This window comes from Metarhizium acridum (assembly GCF_019434415.1).
Source record: "Metarhizium acridum strain ARSEF 324 chromosome Unknown scaffold_572, whole genome shotgun sequence".
NCBI lineage: Eukaryota > Fungi > Ascomycota > Sordariomycetes > Hypocreales > Clavicipitaceae > Metarhizium > Metarhizium acridum.
The window spans coordinates 247725-265536 of NW_027094042.1; the positions used below are offsets into that span (position 1 = coordinate 247725).

Genomic DNA, 17812 nt, shown 5'->3' on the forward strand with positions numbered 1-17812 from the left:
ATATTTACTATTAATGTATATATGTTTCCTAGTGGTCACGCCGCATCGTAGGGCAACACTGCATCTATTATATTTATGCAATGTCTCATAGCACCAGCCACCAATCTCGCCGGCTTACCTTGCGTGCTGCTTTCCCGCGCTTTTATCGGTTCTGAACAAGGAAATGGGAACTTTGGGAACGCGGCGTTTTCAGCTCATGTCAATGGAAACTCCTAGACGGCAGAATTGCCGTCGAGTCGTAGCTGCTATAGGAGCAGAAATAACTCATCATCATCCCACCACTCCGGGGGGCGGGAGCTGTCCAGGTCACTGAGACACTCATTTTCAAAATAACTGCCTTTGTGCACAAGGTTAATACAAGAACCACTAATTACTGTTCCAACTCACATCTAGGCCTGATTTTGTGCGTCTTTGCGTCCGTGCTGCAGGACAGCCTCCTGTTTACCAACCTGTTTGGAGGGGCGCAGAATAACGAAGGCCTCGGATTCCTGGGGCTTTGCTTCAACTGAAATTACATTGCCGGGCTGAGTTCGCCGCTGTGGTACCCGTTGTTCACGCTCGTGAATAGCCTGACGGGGTACTTGCTTTGTATTGTGCTCTTTATGGGCATCTACTACGGGAATGTCTGGGAATCAATCAAGTTTCCCCTCCTGTCGCAGTTGCTCTACCACGGCTCGTCAAACGCGACCAACTTCGTGCAGTACAACCTCACCGCCATTCTCAACTCTGACAACACCATCAACAGCACTCTGGTTGCTGAGCAGGGGCTTCCTTACCTATCGGGCTCATACGTGCTCCGCCTCATCACTACCAATGTTGGCATCACCGCTGCCATCGTCCACTTGCTGCTGTGGAATTACAACGACCTCAAAGACGGCTGGGCGTTTTTGCGGCCATCTAGCTTACGAAAGCTCTTCCAGGCCTCGACATACTTCTCCTGGAGGAGGTATGGCTCCGGGGACGAGGCGGCGCGACGACAAAGGGTGATTGACGACAAGGACATAGATCCGCACTACAAGTTGATGATGCAAAACGGGTACGTCGAGGTACCAAACTGGTGGTATGGGCTCGTACTCGTGCTGTCTTTTGCTATCGGCATCATCACACTTTACAAGATCGGCTCAACGCTGCCCTGGTGGGCATTCTTCGTATCCAATCTCTTCTCGGCTCACTTCATCCTCTTTTTCGGTGCCCAAATGGGTCTGACCGGGTTTCAATTCGACCAGCAGCCCGTTATTTTGATGCTAGGCGGTTATCTACTGCCGGGGAAGCCGCTTGCAAACATGTACTTTACCGTGTTCGGCTTCAACGGCATCCAGCAAGGCCAGTGGCTTCTGAGGGATCTGAAGCTGGCCCAGTTGGCCCATCTGCCGCCGAAGGCGACATTTGCGGCCCAAATGCTCGGTACCGTCATAGGGGCCATCATGGACTACGTGATAATGGTCAGCATTGTAGATAATCAGACGCCAGCGCTTCTGTCCAAAAACGGCACAAACGTCTGGTCTGGCCAGAATGTGCAGGCATACAGCACTCTCGCTGTAGCGCGGTCGATGGCAAAGGACATGTTTTCGGTAGGAAGCCGCTATCAATGGGTCATTCTCTCATACTTGATCGGATTTCTGGCACCTCTTGTTAGGACTGGGTTGTAAGCAGAGTGACTACAGAGATGGTTAAGGATGTCTCGCGATACACTAGCCACTAGGTAGGGTCGTGTGAATGACGATATTAATCTCTGAACCTCCTACTATCTAAGATTACAAAGTTGTCTTTGAATACCTCGCCGTGCCCTCGTAACTAGGGCACAGCTAGGGCTTAGGTTTAATCTGCCACCACTGTAATCAAAGAACTAGGCCGCCTAAGCACAGCAAGAAAGTAACTAGCTTATAGGCTATCTAACTAACGTCCCATTAAAAGGCTATCCTATTAAGAGGCTATCCTATTAAGAGGCTATCCTATTAAGAGGCTATCCTATTAAGAGGCTATCCAATTACTCTAGTTCAATTGTGCCTGGAGGCTTTAAAGTGGTGTCGTATACGATCCTCGCAATGCCGTCTACTTCGTTGACAATCCGCCTGCTAATAGCCTTTAAGAGACTCCACTTAAATTCGTATCCCTTTGAGTGCGCTAAGGTGCCACTTTCGTACCGAACAAGGATATAAACTAATAAAAAGTCTTAAATTAAAAGGTACATTTTCCTACTAAGAATTAGTATAATAGTATAAGTACTAATAGTTTCTAAGTTTATAAAGAGCTACATTACATTTATTACAGCCTTAACGCGAGTAAGGGGCCCGCCTTCTAAGGCTATTCCCAGAGACCTCTATAAGCAGCTTTTTTAAGCCTTATAACCGAATTTAACCACATTAAAAGCCTTAATAAGCGAGGCATTTAGCCCGTTTCCCTTAACGGATAAGATTATACTGTGATATAAGCGTAAAAAAGTCGCTAGCCTAAAATCTCTCCCAGTTAAAGCCGTTCTTAAAGGCCCTAAAAAGGTTCTTTATAAGCTAAAGCCGCTAATCGTGTTAACTTTTATAGGGCTTTTAAGCTAGACTATTATAAGCCTATAAAATATAACTGTTTATAAGGGCTATCTTAAGAAGAAAGGTCTACGTAATTACCCGTTAACTTCCCTTATAAATCCGGTAATTAAATCCCTTAAAGGCTCGTAATTAATTACTAATATTAATAGCACCTATAAAATTATTATAATCCGCTATTATTAACGGTATAAAAAGAACCTTTACGGGCTTATCACTAAATTTTTGCTTAATTAGCCGTAATTATAGCTGCGTTAATAGTAGCTTTCAGCGAACCTTTTCCTTAAATTTCTCGCTTATATAAATAGTAGTTAATAATAATATAAGGGTATTATCTTTCTAAGCATATTAATTAACCTAAAGACTTAAGAGATAAGTTAATAAGGGAAATACTAAGAAATATATTTATAAGAGCTCTTATAAGTCTATTAAGCGTAAGTATATATTTAAGCTAGCCTTAAGGCTAATATTTACCCTTTATATTATCTTTTTTAGCCTATATAAAGAGCTTATATAAGCTATAATTAATGCAATAAGTACCTGTAGCTTTAATCCTAATTTTTCGTAAGGCTTAAAAGAGGTCTAGTAATAAAAAGAGGTTATTTAAAAAGACGTGGTATATCTACTTTAGTAGTAGATTTACTAGGGTAATAATAATACTTTAAGTTAGGTTTAAAGTAATATTATCGTTATTAATAGCCCTTTTCCGCTTTCAGCTGCATTATTTAGTAATAGGGCCTAACGTAGCATTTAGTATATGCTAAAGCCACCATAAAAAGTAGCCTTTTTAGGCTATAACCTACACTTTAAAGCTCTTAGGCGTTAGTTTTATAGGGATAATAATTATCTCTTTAAATCTTCCTTAATAGTGTGTGGCGGCATCTATGCTTATAAGTTAGAGGAAGCCGAATAGTGTATTTAATCGTAGCTACGTTATTAGTATAAGAGAATAGGTATATATATAAGTCTTTAATTTAATAAGTTTTACCTTTATAATTAGTTTTATAAGGTCTTTTATTAATATTTTATTAAGTCTTTTAATTAGCCTTATATAAGCTTATATTATATAATTAAATTATTTAAGTTATTTAAGTACTTATTTACACTTATAATAGGCTATAGCTTATAATACGTGTAATTAAAATTACTAGTATTTTAAAAGCATTTAATTACTTTATTTAAATTAATTTATTACTTATTTAAGGACCTTATTATTCTTAAGAAGTAAGTTATAGGAATTAAAAAGTAACTAGATTATAATACCACGTATAGAGTTATAAGTATATATATATATATTACGTTTAAGCTAATAAAAATAGTAGTTTTACCTAAGCGATATTTCTATTAAGAAAAAATCATTTAATCTCTTATAAAAGGTACTTTTTAACTGCTATAAGAATAAATTTAAATAGGTATAAAGGCCTAATAATATTTACGTTTAAGAGAATATAAAAGAATTATAATTATAATAAAACGAATTAAAATTAAAAAAGAAATTATAAGTAAATTATAAAGATAATTTAAATTATTTAATTAAGTAAAGAGAAATTATAATAAGATAGAAATTACTATAATTAAGCTAAAAATAAAGAGTTATTTTAAAGGTCTTTAATTAAAATAAGAACGTACTTACCCTTTAAGTATTAATAAACCTATAATTAAAAAGAAGACTTTTATTAGAATAACTTAAATTAATTAAAAAAGAATTAAAAAGGGAAAGAATTAATTAATTAATTAAAAGAATATAATATTTCTTATAGTATCTTTAATAATTATAATCTTATAGTTAATTATAAGAAATAGCGTTATAATATTTATTATTTTAGCTTATAAAATTATCTTTATAATAGAATTATCTTTAAAAGAGATATAAAAGATTATTCTTAAGTTAAGTAAACTGATATAAATATTTCTTAAATATAATTAATTAAATAATTAAAAAGAATTTAAAAGAAAAGATTTTATTAATTTATTTATTATTAATTAATAAAAAGTTATTAAAAAGAACTTATATTCTTATTAATAATACTCTCTTTAAGAATTTAACTTAAAGAAAGAAAAGCTTATAATTAAAAAGCTAAACGTTTTAAGATTAATTAATTTTATTATAATTTATAATAAAAACTTATTTAAAGTTATAAGCTAATAAAACCTTATTTTATTTACTAGTATAAGCTTTAACTTTAAGGGATTTATTAGAATTCTTAAAGAAGCTTTAAGTAAATAAGAAATTTTAATTATATTTTAAAAAGCCTTTAAAGTTAAACTCTTTAATAGAGAGAATATCTTTAACTTTTTAAAGGAATTTAAGAAGAAGATAATTACCTTAATTATTTTAAAGAAAAAATAAATAAAGATATTAAAACGTAATATTACTTCTCTTAAAAGAACGTGCGTTAAAACTCTTATAATTACTAGTAATTAAAATAAAGCTAAGAAGAAACTTCTCTTATAATATAATATAATTAATTAAAATTAAATAAAAACTATAATAAATAAGCTAAAAAGTCTTAATACTTAATATTTAAGAGAGATTTTTAAGACTCTTTATTAGTTATACCTTTATTAAAGCTTATAAAGTAAAGTTAAATCTTTTACGTAAATAAAATCTATCTTTTAATTAAATACCTTATATAAAGCCTTACTTAACTATTTAATTATAAGCTTTATAAATAAGAAAGGGTATTTATAAAGTAAAATTATCTTAAAGAAGTATATTATACTTTAAAGTAAGTTAAATAAGTATATATAAGCTAGGCTTAAACTTATAAATTATAACTTAATTATATTAAAATTAAGGCATTTACTATTAAGACTAAAACTCTGTTATCAATAATCTAAATTATTGTGGCTAGTATATACATGTAAAGTCTGTAAGCTTTAGTGGTTACTGTTTCTGAAACTTTATCGCTTTAACAATACCTACTATAACCGCTACTAAAAGTATACCTTAAAGATTATTTATAAACTAATAAAGGGTATTCTTAAGAGTAATGTTACGAACGTCACTACACGAGACGCGGGAAGCTAGGCCGCACTAGCAAGGGTAGGTATAGCCGCTAACTAATAAGAATATTAGGTTACGTAATAGCTTATTAGATTATATAAATAATCTAATGAGATGGGATTATTAGAATTATTAGGCGATTTAAATAATCTAGGACTATAATAAAGAGATAAACGAGTACTTAAAAAGAGGGTATTCCTATAATTAAGTAATTTAAATCTCTATTAATTAATTTAAGTAATAGTCTTACTATTAAGAGTTATACTCTTAATAGCCTTATTATAATACTACTTAAAAGCTACTTTATAGTATTTAATTTAACTTACTTTCTAAGAAATAAACCTATTATACCTTAAAACCTAAGCTACTATTATATTTTAATTAATTCTATTTAATAAAGTTACCTTAAAACTTTAAGTAGTAATAACTTCTAAGATATTTACTATAAGCGAAAAGACTATTAACCTTAAAGAGATAATAAAGTACCTTTATAATAAGATTATTAAGCTTAAAAAGTAAAATTAATAGCTTCTTAACTAATAGAATAATCTCTATAAAAAACTTAAGGCACGAGAAGAGAAACTTATAATAGTTTAAAATCTTACACTTATATTCTCTATTAATAATAATAATATACTAAAATTTTCTAAACTAGAACTATATAATAGTTATAAGAGGGATATAAGAAACTTTCTTATATAAGCTTAAGCTTACCTTTAAGTTAATAAGAAAATCTATAAAACGCTTAAGTTATAGATTCTTTATATTAATAACCTTTTAACTAAAAAGGTAATAGAATAGTAGAAGCTAACCCTTTATATACATCTTAAATATAATGCTAAAGCTAAAGTAAAAGTTATTTATATCTTCTTTAATTATAAAATCTTTAAAGAATAACTTCTTATTACATTTAAAAACCCTAATAAGTATAAAGAAGCTATATAATAGCTTACTTAACTTAAGTAAACTAGATTTATAGCTTATTATACTAGGGAGTTTAAACGTATTATAATAAAACTTAACTAAAATATTAAACCTAAAATAAAAGTCTTTTATTAAGAACTTAAAGAAAAAGTAAAGAATAATATTTATTATGAAGATTATTTTAAGTTATTTAATAACTTTATTAAAATAATTATTAAGGTAAATAACCGTTTATATAAGTAACATTATAAAAAAAGTTATAAGAAATTTAAATTATATACTAGGTTTAATAAACCTAATAGTAATAAGCTACATTAAATATTAATAGTATACGAGTACCACGTTAAACCTATAAAACTTAATACTATAAATAAGAAAAGAGAAAGAACTTATTATAATTATAATAAGATTAAATACTTTACAAATAAATGTAAAGCTTTAAAGAAGCTATAAAAGCTAATTTCTAAAGGTAAAAAGCTTTATACTATAAACTAAAAAGACTTACCTACGCGAAATCTTAATATAATAAGTAATAAAGAAAGCCTTATATTAATAAATAATATTAGTTTAAATAAAGATTAGAAATTTAAAACCTAACTAATACCTAATAACTTTTAGAAATATTAAATACCCTTACTAAAAAGTAAACCTTTACTAGAACGAATCTAAGAAAAAGAGAATTATTTAATTAAAAAAGATAAACCTAAAATTAAATATAAACTTTTTAATTAAACCTTTTATTATAATAATAATTACTATACGTACCTTAATAATAAGTAAGATAATAAATAGTTTTTATAAGAATAAAAGAAAAGAAGAATAACCCTTATAATATAATTAAAATTATAATAAACTAATTTAAAGATATTAAATAAAAAGTTATATTATACTAAGAATAATATATATATTACCTAAGCTATAATCTTATAATATAAGAAGAAAGAGAACTATATAACTATAAGTAACTCGCTTAGCTTAAGTTTAATTAATATAAATAGTAGATTAAGCGATTACTAAGAAAGCTTTAATAATACGTTAAAAGATAATTGCTAATAATAACGCTTAAAGATACGCGTTAAATAATAAGAGAAGAGAAATAATAAATTAAGAAATAATAGCTATTATTATAATTAAAATTAATTCCTTAATAAAGATCTAATAGGTCTTTATATACTATAAATATTAATAGTATAATACACCTTATAAATAATATAATTATAATAGAATAAAAGATTTAAGTAATAATTAATAGTAAAGTATAAGAAAATTTTATCTCGCTAAATCTTATTAATAAATTATAATTACCTTAAATACCTAAAGATAAGCCCTATTAACTTATAATTATAAAAGGAACTATAATAAAGTATAATTAAGAAGTAGTTAATAGGGAAGTAGCGTAACTTCTCGTTAATATATAAGGCACGAAATATTAAGTTACGTTAAATATTATAGTAATTTTAAAATATAATATTATATTAGGGATACCCTAATTATAAGCAAGTAATCTACGAGTTAATTAAAGAACTAGTTAACTTTAATAGAATTTACTAGAATACAATTATAAAGCTAAGAGTAGCTTATAAAGGGTATTTTATTTAAACTATAATAGGCCTTTAAAAATATATGTGATTATTAAAGAGCTAAAAGCTAAGATAATAGAGATTTCTAAGAAATACTTAAAGTATAATAAGCTATTTAGTAAAAAGCTAGAAATAAAACTATTAGAGTATTTACGCTAGAACCACGAGATTAAACTCTAGCTTAATATTAAACTAATATTTAATAAAATTTATTTCTAGAACCCTAAGTAAAATAAGGCGCTTAAGAAGTATTTAAAGAATATATTATAAAAGGGATATATATAATTATTAGAGTTTCTAATAGAATATTTAATTCTATAGATATTAAAGAAGAATAGAAAATTATAATTATATATTAATTACTAATACTTAAATAAGATTATAATTAAGAATTAATACCTATTACCGCTTATAACGAAAATTAAAGATAAGGTTAAAAAAGCTAAATAGTTTATTACACTTAACCTAAAAGAAGCCTATAATCTTATATAAATAAAGGAAGGCTATAAGTAAATAATAGTATTCTAAACTAATAAAGAATACTATAAATATTTAATAATATCTTTTAGGCTTACTAATATACTAGTAACCTTTTAAAGAATAATTAATATAATCTTATAAAAACAACTAAGAGTATTTATAATTATATACCTTAATAATATTCTTATTTATTTAAATACCCTTAAGAAATATAAATAATATATATATAAGGTATTATAAACTTTATAGAATAATAAACTCTTAGTTAAAGCCTTAAAATACTAGTTTTATTAGAATATTATACACTTTTTAAAGTATATACTTATATATAAAGAAATATAAATAAGCTTAAATAAGATTAAAACTATTAAGAAATAGCTTATATTAAAGAATTTAAAGGAAGTTAAAGGATTTATAGTATTTATAAACTTTTATTATAAATTCTTAAGCAAATATAAAGATATCTTATAACCTCTTATAAACCTAATAAAAAAAGAAGTTAACTTTTAATAGAATAAACTAAAAGCTATAGTATTTTAAAAGATAAAAGATTTAATTACGTTAAAACTTATATTAAAAGCACTTAATTAAAATAAACCTTATAAGCTTAAAATAAACGCCTTAAACTTTATATTAAGCGAATAGCTTAAATAATAAGATAATTAAGAAAGATTATACTTAATTATATTCTTCTTAAAGAAACTTTATAAACTTAAACTTAATTATAAGATTTATAATAAAGAACTTATAGCTATTATTAAGTGCTTTAAAGAATAAAAATACTATCTTATAAGAGTAAAGTATTATATTAAGGTTTATATTAATTATAAGAATCTTATATTATTCTTAACTATAAAGAATTTAAATAAATAATAGATTAAATAATATAAAACCCTTATAAATTATAACTTTTAAATTATATACTATAAAGAATTTAAAAATAAAAGAGTAAACGCGTTTAATTAAAAAGAGAACTTAAAATTAAGTAAGTAATACACCCCTATTATATACTATTAAGAATAAAAACCTTATATTAGGTACCTAAGAAATTAATATAATATAATAAGTTAAGCTAAATAAAATATAAATGTATTAGATTATATTATATATTAAGAATAATAGCTATTTAAATAATTAAAAAACGAAAACGCATTTATTTAAGAAAGGTAAAACCTTCTTATATAATAAATAATAGTATATTCTTAATATACTTTAAGAGTAGCTTATTAAGGAAATATACGAGCACCTATTATACGAATATTAGGGTATAAGAAAAACGATTAGTAGACTAAGAAGATCGTATAACTTTTTAAAAAGTAAAAAAATAATATAAGAAGTTATTAAGAAATGTAATACGTGTAATAAGGTAAAGATAATATAACACGTATTATACGGCGAACTATAACTAATATTATTACTTAAAAGAGTATAATAACCTATTATAATAGACTTTATTATTAAACTATTAAAGTTAAAAGAACCTATAATAGGAGTAGCTTATAATAGTATTTTAATTATTATAAATAAACTTATAAAATACGTCTACTATATTTCATATAAAAAATCAAGTAATACTAAGAACTTAACGTATATATTCTTTAAAATAGTTATTATATAATATAAATTACTAATAAAGCTTATATTAAATCGCGATAAATTATTTACCTTAAACTTTTAAAAATACCTTATAAAAACCATAAAAATTAAATAAAGCTTATTAATAGTATTTCACTTATAATTAAATAAATAAATAGAAATCTTAAACTAAATACTTAAATAATATTTATAAAGCTATATTAACTATTAATAGAATAATTAAGTAAAATAACTATTACTAGTATAATAGGCTTATAATAGCTTTAAGATTAATAATATAAAGATATTATTATTTAAGGTAAATTACGGATTTAACCCTATTATTGAAACATATATAATATAAAATATAAACGCGCTAATAGCTATAACGTATATAATAACTATAATAGAAATATAAAAACACTTATAATAAGAATAGATATTTTTATAAAACTAAATAAAATATTACGCGAATAAAAAGAGATTATTAGCGTTAATTCTAAAGAAGGGATATAAAGTATACCTTATTTATAAAAACATTAAAACTAAGTAACTTAATAATAAACTTAACTAAAAGAAGATTAAACTATTTCTTATTAAACGGAAAATCTTAAATACTAACTATAAATTATTATTACTAAATAAAATAAAAATCCACCCTATATTTTATATATTATTACTAGAGAAAGTATTAAATAAATTTATAATTACTATAAATATTATAATAAAAGATACTAATAAATACGAAGTTAAATAAATACTTAAAGTATAAGGGAATATAAAGAATTACTATTATCTCGTTAAATAAAAGGGATATTTAAACTCTAAAAACACCTAAAAACTAGCTAAAAACCTTATAAATTACTTAACGTTACTTAAATAATTTTATTTCTAAGAAACGTATTTTAATTAAACTCTTAAATACTATTTAATAACTTAATATTAAACTTAATATTTAAGAAATAAATTAAAGTAAAATTTAAATTCTTAAAAGAAGTAAAAAGAACCCTTATAATCTTTTAAAGCCGTTTTACTTTCTTACATTTTATATACTTTAACTCTTTAACGTTATTAATACTACGCGTAACTACACGTATTATTTTCTTAAGCTATAATTTCTTTTATTTTTATAAGTAACGCACCTTAACGCTTACCTTTTTAAGTTCTTTCTTAATAGCTTTTAGTTTAAACTTAGCTTTTTAGTATTAGGTATTAATATAACGTAACTATTATAAGGTAAGAGAATTTATATTATAATAAGACCTATTTAAACGAATACACTTATAATAATAGAATAAGTTTACGTTAAACGCCTTATAATTCTAGAGGCCTTAATCTTAATAAAAGAAATAAGCGGGTATATTAACTAGGTTTTTAATTATTAACTTAAGAAAAGCGTTTTACTTGTTTATTTTACGAGAAAGTTTACGAGATTAAATAAGAGGTCTTAAAATATAATTAGTTAATATAATAATATATAAGGAGAATAAAGAAGAGAGAATTACCTAAAAACCCCTAGCTAACCTACTTTAATAGCCTTAAGAATAAGACTAATAAAGAAGGGGTATTATATTATAAACGTTACTATACGAGACACGAGAAGCTAGGCTATACTAGTAAGGGTAAGTATAGCTATTAACTAATAAGAATATTAGGTTACGTAATAGCTTATTAGATTATATAAATAATCTAATAAGATAGAATTATTAGAATTATTAAGCGATTTAAATAATCTAGAACTATAATAGAGAGATAAACGAGTACTTAAAGAGAAGGTATTCCTATATTTAAGTAGTTTAAATCTCTATTAATTAATCTAAGTAATAGTTTTACTATTAAGAGTTATACTTTTAATAGCTTTATTATAATACTACTTAAAAGCTACTTTATAGTATTTAACCTAACTTACTTCCTAAGAAATAAACCTACTATGCCTTAGAACCTAAGCTACCGTTACAAGTAACTTAAATAATTATAAGAAGTAAAGCTTATATTAAAATAAATTTATAATTAAAGAAGTAAATAGAAATTAAAGAGAGAGTAAAGAATTTAGTTTTATTATTAATTCTTCTTTTAATTAAATAAATGAAATTATAAAGTAACTTAAAGAGATAAAAATCGCGTTAATTAAGTAAGTTAAAAGATAAATTAACTTAAAAGAATAACTTAAGTAATATTAAAAGAACTTATCTTAAAAAAGTAATAAGCTTAATTAAAATAATTAAAGACTAATTTAATTTAATTATATTTAATTTAAGAATAAAGAATTAAATAATAATAATACTAATAATTACTTTAAAATTAATTACATTTATATAAAAGAATAATAAAAGATTTAATACTATTATTATAATAATATAGAATATTTTCCTAAGAAATACCCTTACTTAAAGTATAATTAAATGCTTAACTTTACCTAATATAACGTAAACGCGCGTGTTTTTATAATTAATATTAAAGTATAAGAATATATTATATTATTATAACTTTTATCTTAGTTTCTTATTATTAAAAGTTATATAAAAAGACTTATTATACTTTAAGTTAAACTATTTTTAAATGTATACGTTTATATATACTTAAATTAAGTAAAATACTTTAAAGATACTTTATTAAAGAAATAAAATATACTATAAGAAAAGATTAAAATACTATAAAAGAAGTTAAAGTAAATTAATATATTTAAGTAAGTGTTAAAAAAGAGTAATTCTTATAATTTACCTTTAATTAAACTCTTATTTATTATAATAATTATAATATTTAAAATATATACAATAAAAAGCGCTTAAGCTTATAATTTTAAATTTAAAGTTAACCTTTTAATAAACGTAAACGTGTATAAGTAAGTAAAGCTTAAAGATAATTTAAATAATATTAAGAATAAGAATGAAAAGAGTAAGGTTATAGCTTAAAATAATAAAGCTAAGCTAAAAATAATTAAACTTATTAAAGATAAAGCTAATAAATAAGCGTAAATAATGTAATTAAAGGGAAATTATTTAATTAAGAGAATTATAATATAATTATATAAAGAAACGCTTTTTAAAAAGATTAGCGTTTTATTAAGAGACTTATATTAGCTACTTTTAAGCCTTATAACTTTAATAAGAAACGAAATTAATAATTATACTAATAATATTAATAATATTAGGTAATATAATAGAAAATTAATAACTCTTTTAAAGAAACCTATTAAATTTACGAATAAAAATACTTTAAAATTAAATTAAGTAATCTTAATATTTAATATAATATTAATTATAAAGAATTATATTAAAAATAATTGAAATATAATAAGAATCTTAAATAAAAAAAGTAATATACTTTTAATAAATATAAACGTAAAACTTTAAGTATTACTTATAAAAAGACTTTAAAATATACTTAAATTAATTAATTATTAAATTAACTTTTAAGTAAACTTAATTTTATAGCTTAAAGGGATTTTTAAATATACTTAAAAGTTATTATACTTATAAGTGTAACTTAATTATAAGAGAGTACCTTTTATACGTGCTTTAATAGATAATAGCTTATAAGAAAATATTATTAATATAAAGTTTACTCTTTAAGTAAGTTTAAAGATATATACACTTATAAAGAATATATTTATAATATTATTCTTTAATAAAATTATATATATATATAAGAAGATAAGAACTTATCTTTACCTTAAGAATATATAAACTTTAATTTATTTATATATTATATTAAATACTATTTATATTTTATTAGTTTTAGGTATATTATTTATAAGACTTACTTAAGTATTATTTAATTATAATAAAGAGAGTAAAAAGTTACTTATTTAATATAAATTTAATATTATACGTATTATATTTTAAGTAAAAGAATTAATTATATAAGAAGTGTTAAATATAGCTAATAAAATATAGCTAAAAACTTACTTACTTATAATAAAAACATTAAAATTTTTTAAATTATTTAATTCTAGTAATTAAAAGGCATTAAAAAGGTAAGAGAATATATAAGTAAAAAACTATTATTTACCTAATATTAAAGTGTTAAATAAAGTTAAATATAATTAAATATTATAAATACCACGTTAAATATAAGAAATATATAGTAAAATATTAGCTTTATTTAATTTAAGTAAGTTAAATATATTAAGATAAGTGTTAAATAATAATTAAATAGCTATAATATAAGTTAAAATAAACCTAATAATAGCTAAATATATTAAAGATAAGTTAACTTATTAAGCTTTTAATAGCTAAAATAAATCTAAGATATATGAAAAAGAGTTTATATTAATAAATTAATAAGTAATTAATACTATTATATAAACTATAAATAATAAGGTAAACTTATTCTTAAATTTAAGACTTTATAAAAGTAAAGTTAAACTATTAAATATATTTTATAGTTTTATACACGTAAATATATAAGTTAACTATTATAATTATAAACTTAATATTATTAAAATCTTAATTAATAACCTAATTAAAAAGATTAAAAAGATAAAAATTTATAATAAAAGAAATAATATAATAATATTAAAGAAAATATTAAGAAGAGAGAAAAAAAAGCTATTTACATGTCTTTAACCTTTAATAAAGAATTTAATACTTATAATAAATTTTATAAGCTATTAAAAGAAGAACTTAAAGAAGAGTTTATTTCTTTATTTATTAAGAAAGAGAAGAAAATACTAGTTTTAATAATTAAAAAAGTATATTAAAAATAAAGTAAGTAAATAAAGGTAATAATAAAGAAGCTTTAAAAGGTATAAGTAATTAATCTTTAAGTAAATATTATATATAAAAGAAAAGCTAATAAAGTGTAATTAAAAGATAATATTCTATTAAATAAGTTAACCTTAAAAGGTAATTATAATTAAAAAACTAAGAAATAAGAATAAGTTAAAGATTAAATTAAAAAAGATAATAAGTACTTAAAATATATTATAAGAAGATTCTTTAAGTAATTAAAAGAATTTAAAGTAAATTAAAAGATATTTAATTAAGTGCTTAAAGGGGTTAAAAACTTCTTATAATTAAAGAAAGCTTATATTTTTAAGATTATTCTTAAAAACTATAAACTAGCTATTACGTAAAACTTATTCTATTATAATAAAGTAAATTCTATTATTATACTCTCTTAAGTTATTAAGGTAATTAAATATAAAGTATAAAGAGTAAAATTAATTTTTATATTATTAAGACTTTAAGTTAAATTAATTAAATTATTAAAGAAAAAAATAAAGTATAAGTATTTAAAAGAAAGCTATAAATTATATTAAAACCCTTACTTTTTAATAAGAAAGAAGAATAAAAAAGTATATTTTATTCTCTTAATAATTAATTATAATAAGGTTATAATATAAGATACTTATATCTTATTAAAAGTAAATAAATTTAATAAAAGATTTAATATATTTAAGATTCTCTTTATTATAAACTTACTTTTAAGCTATAATTAAATAGCTCTTATAAAATTAAGTAAGAATATAATTATAATCTTTACGTTAATAGATTTATTATAACTATATATATTATTATAAGAAGCTATAAACTTAATAGCTTAATTTCTAAGAATTATAAAAAGGATTTTATATAATCTTATATTAAATATATACGTCTCTTTTATAAATAATATAATAATAAGGGAACCTATAATTACTTATAATAATAAAGAGATACTATTAAGAGTAAGAAAATTTATATTAAAATATTAAATTAATATTAATAAAGTACTTATAAACTTTAAGCTAATAGGTTATATTATATTAATATTAAAATTAAAGTTCTATTATTAAATAGCTATTATAATAGAATTTATTTATAAAACGTATAAATAAAAGTCTATTATAGTAAAAATACTTAAGATTTTAGAATAAAAGACGTATAAAAATTAAAAGAATATAAGGTTCTTTTAAGGGTTAATAAACTATTATAAGGTATAAATTAAGAGATATATTTAAATAATAAGCTTAATTATTAAACTATTAAGAAAGAATATAAAATAAAAATAAAATAAAGCTTAATAAATAATAATAAAAACCCTAAAAGATATAATAATAAAAGCTTTTATTCTTATAATACTTAATCTCTTAAAGAATTATAAAGAGATTATATTAATAGTTAATACTAGTAATATAAAATAAGAATACACTTTATTATAAATTATTAAAGGGAAGTGTTATTTAATAAGGTATAAAAGTAAAACGTAAATAAAACCTAAAAAGAAGTATAATATTATAAAATAAGAGTATAAAGCTATTATTTATACTTTAAGAAGGCTTAAAATATATTTATATAGTATTTACTTTATTTTAAAGATTAACTTTTTAGTTTTAATTTATTAAATTAATAGAGTAATTAATAATATATTAAGCTTATTAATTATTAAATAAATTAATTATATTTTATTATTTAATTTTATAATTAAATATATTCTTAGAGTAATTAATAGAATTATAAATAAACTCTTAAGAAAAGAGCTTAGCCTATTAAATTAAATAAATTAAGAAGTTAAAGAAGATATAAAGAATTTTATTAACCTTTATTTAAACGTATTAACGTTTAAGTTAAAGGAGTATAAAGATTACTTATTAAAATATCTTTAAATTATAAAATTTCTCTTAACTTTAAAGAGATTAATTAATCTTAAGAATAATAAATATAAAAAGCTAAGAATAAGAGTTAAGTAATTCTTTATAAAAAATAATTAGCTTTAAAAGAGATTAATTAAAATAATAAAGAGATTAGTATTAATAATTAATAAAGCGAATTATTAATAATTAATAATTAAAAAGATCTATAAAACTATAAGTTATAAGAGCGTTAAAATAGTTTATTAAGTAGCTAAATAATAATATTAATAGCGAATAATATAAAATATAATTAAAGAAATAATAGTATATTATAAGACTTACTAGTAATTTATACTATAATAGCTATAAGAGATATTAATACTAGTAGCTCTTAAAAACCCTATAAGTAAGATATATATTAATACTTAATATTTATTATTTAATTATAGTTTTAATTACTTACTTAAAGCTAAGTATAATCTTATTAATTAAGTTAAAGTAAAATTAATTTATAAAGTAAACGTATTAATAATAAGAAAGTTTTTAAATAAAATACTTATTAAATTTAAAGTTTATAAGTATATTATTTATAATAATAGCTTAAAAATACGGGATAATTTAAGGGAAGCCTTTAAGAATATTAAGGCTTATAGAATTTAAATATTTAAATATAACTTAAAAGCTAATATAATTATAAAAGCTAGGTATTAGTCTTTAGCTTTAATTATATTTAAAATAAAAGGATTAGCTAGAAAATAATACTAGTATTTAATAAGAGTACTATTAGTAAATAGAATAGCTATTTAAGCTTTTTATAAGAAATTCACGTTTTATTTTATTTATAAATAAAAGCTTATATTACCTTTAAAAGTTAAGTTTTTAACTTAAAGGTTAATTAAATAAAATAAGATAAAATTAAAATAAGATCTCTTTAAAGTAAGAGTATACTTATTATAATAAAAAGTAAAAAACGTTATAAAAGCTAAGAAAAAAGTATATAAGTTTAAGAGAAAATTAGTTAAATAAATTAATTACTTATAAGTTAAGTTAATTAAAAGAGATAAAGATTAATTAAATTTAAATAACCTTATACTTATTTATAACGTTTAAAGAAGTATTAATATATTTATAATTAAAAAGCTTATTATAA

At 21.9% G+C, this 17812-nt stretch overlaps 1 protein-coding gene across 1 annotated transcript; it reads left to right on the top strand.

Moving 5' to 3' along the window:
- Positions 1-507: 507 nt before the first annotated feature.
- On the top strand, positions 508-1649 carry J3458_020208 (uncharacterized protein; the record flags this gene model as incomplete). The annotated part of the gene is made up of 1 exon (XM_007817059.2): positions 508-1649. The coding sequence occupies exon 1, from the start codon at positions 603-605 to the stop codon at positions 1647-1649; it is 1047 nt and encodes a 348-aa protein (XP_007815250.1). The 5' UTR covers positions 508-602.
- Positions 1650-17812: the final 16163 nt, after the last annotated feature.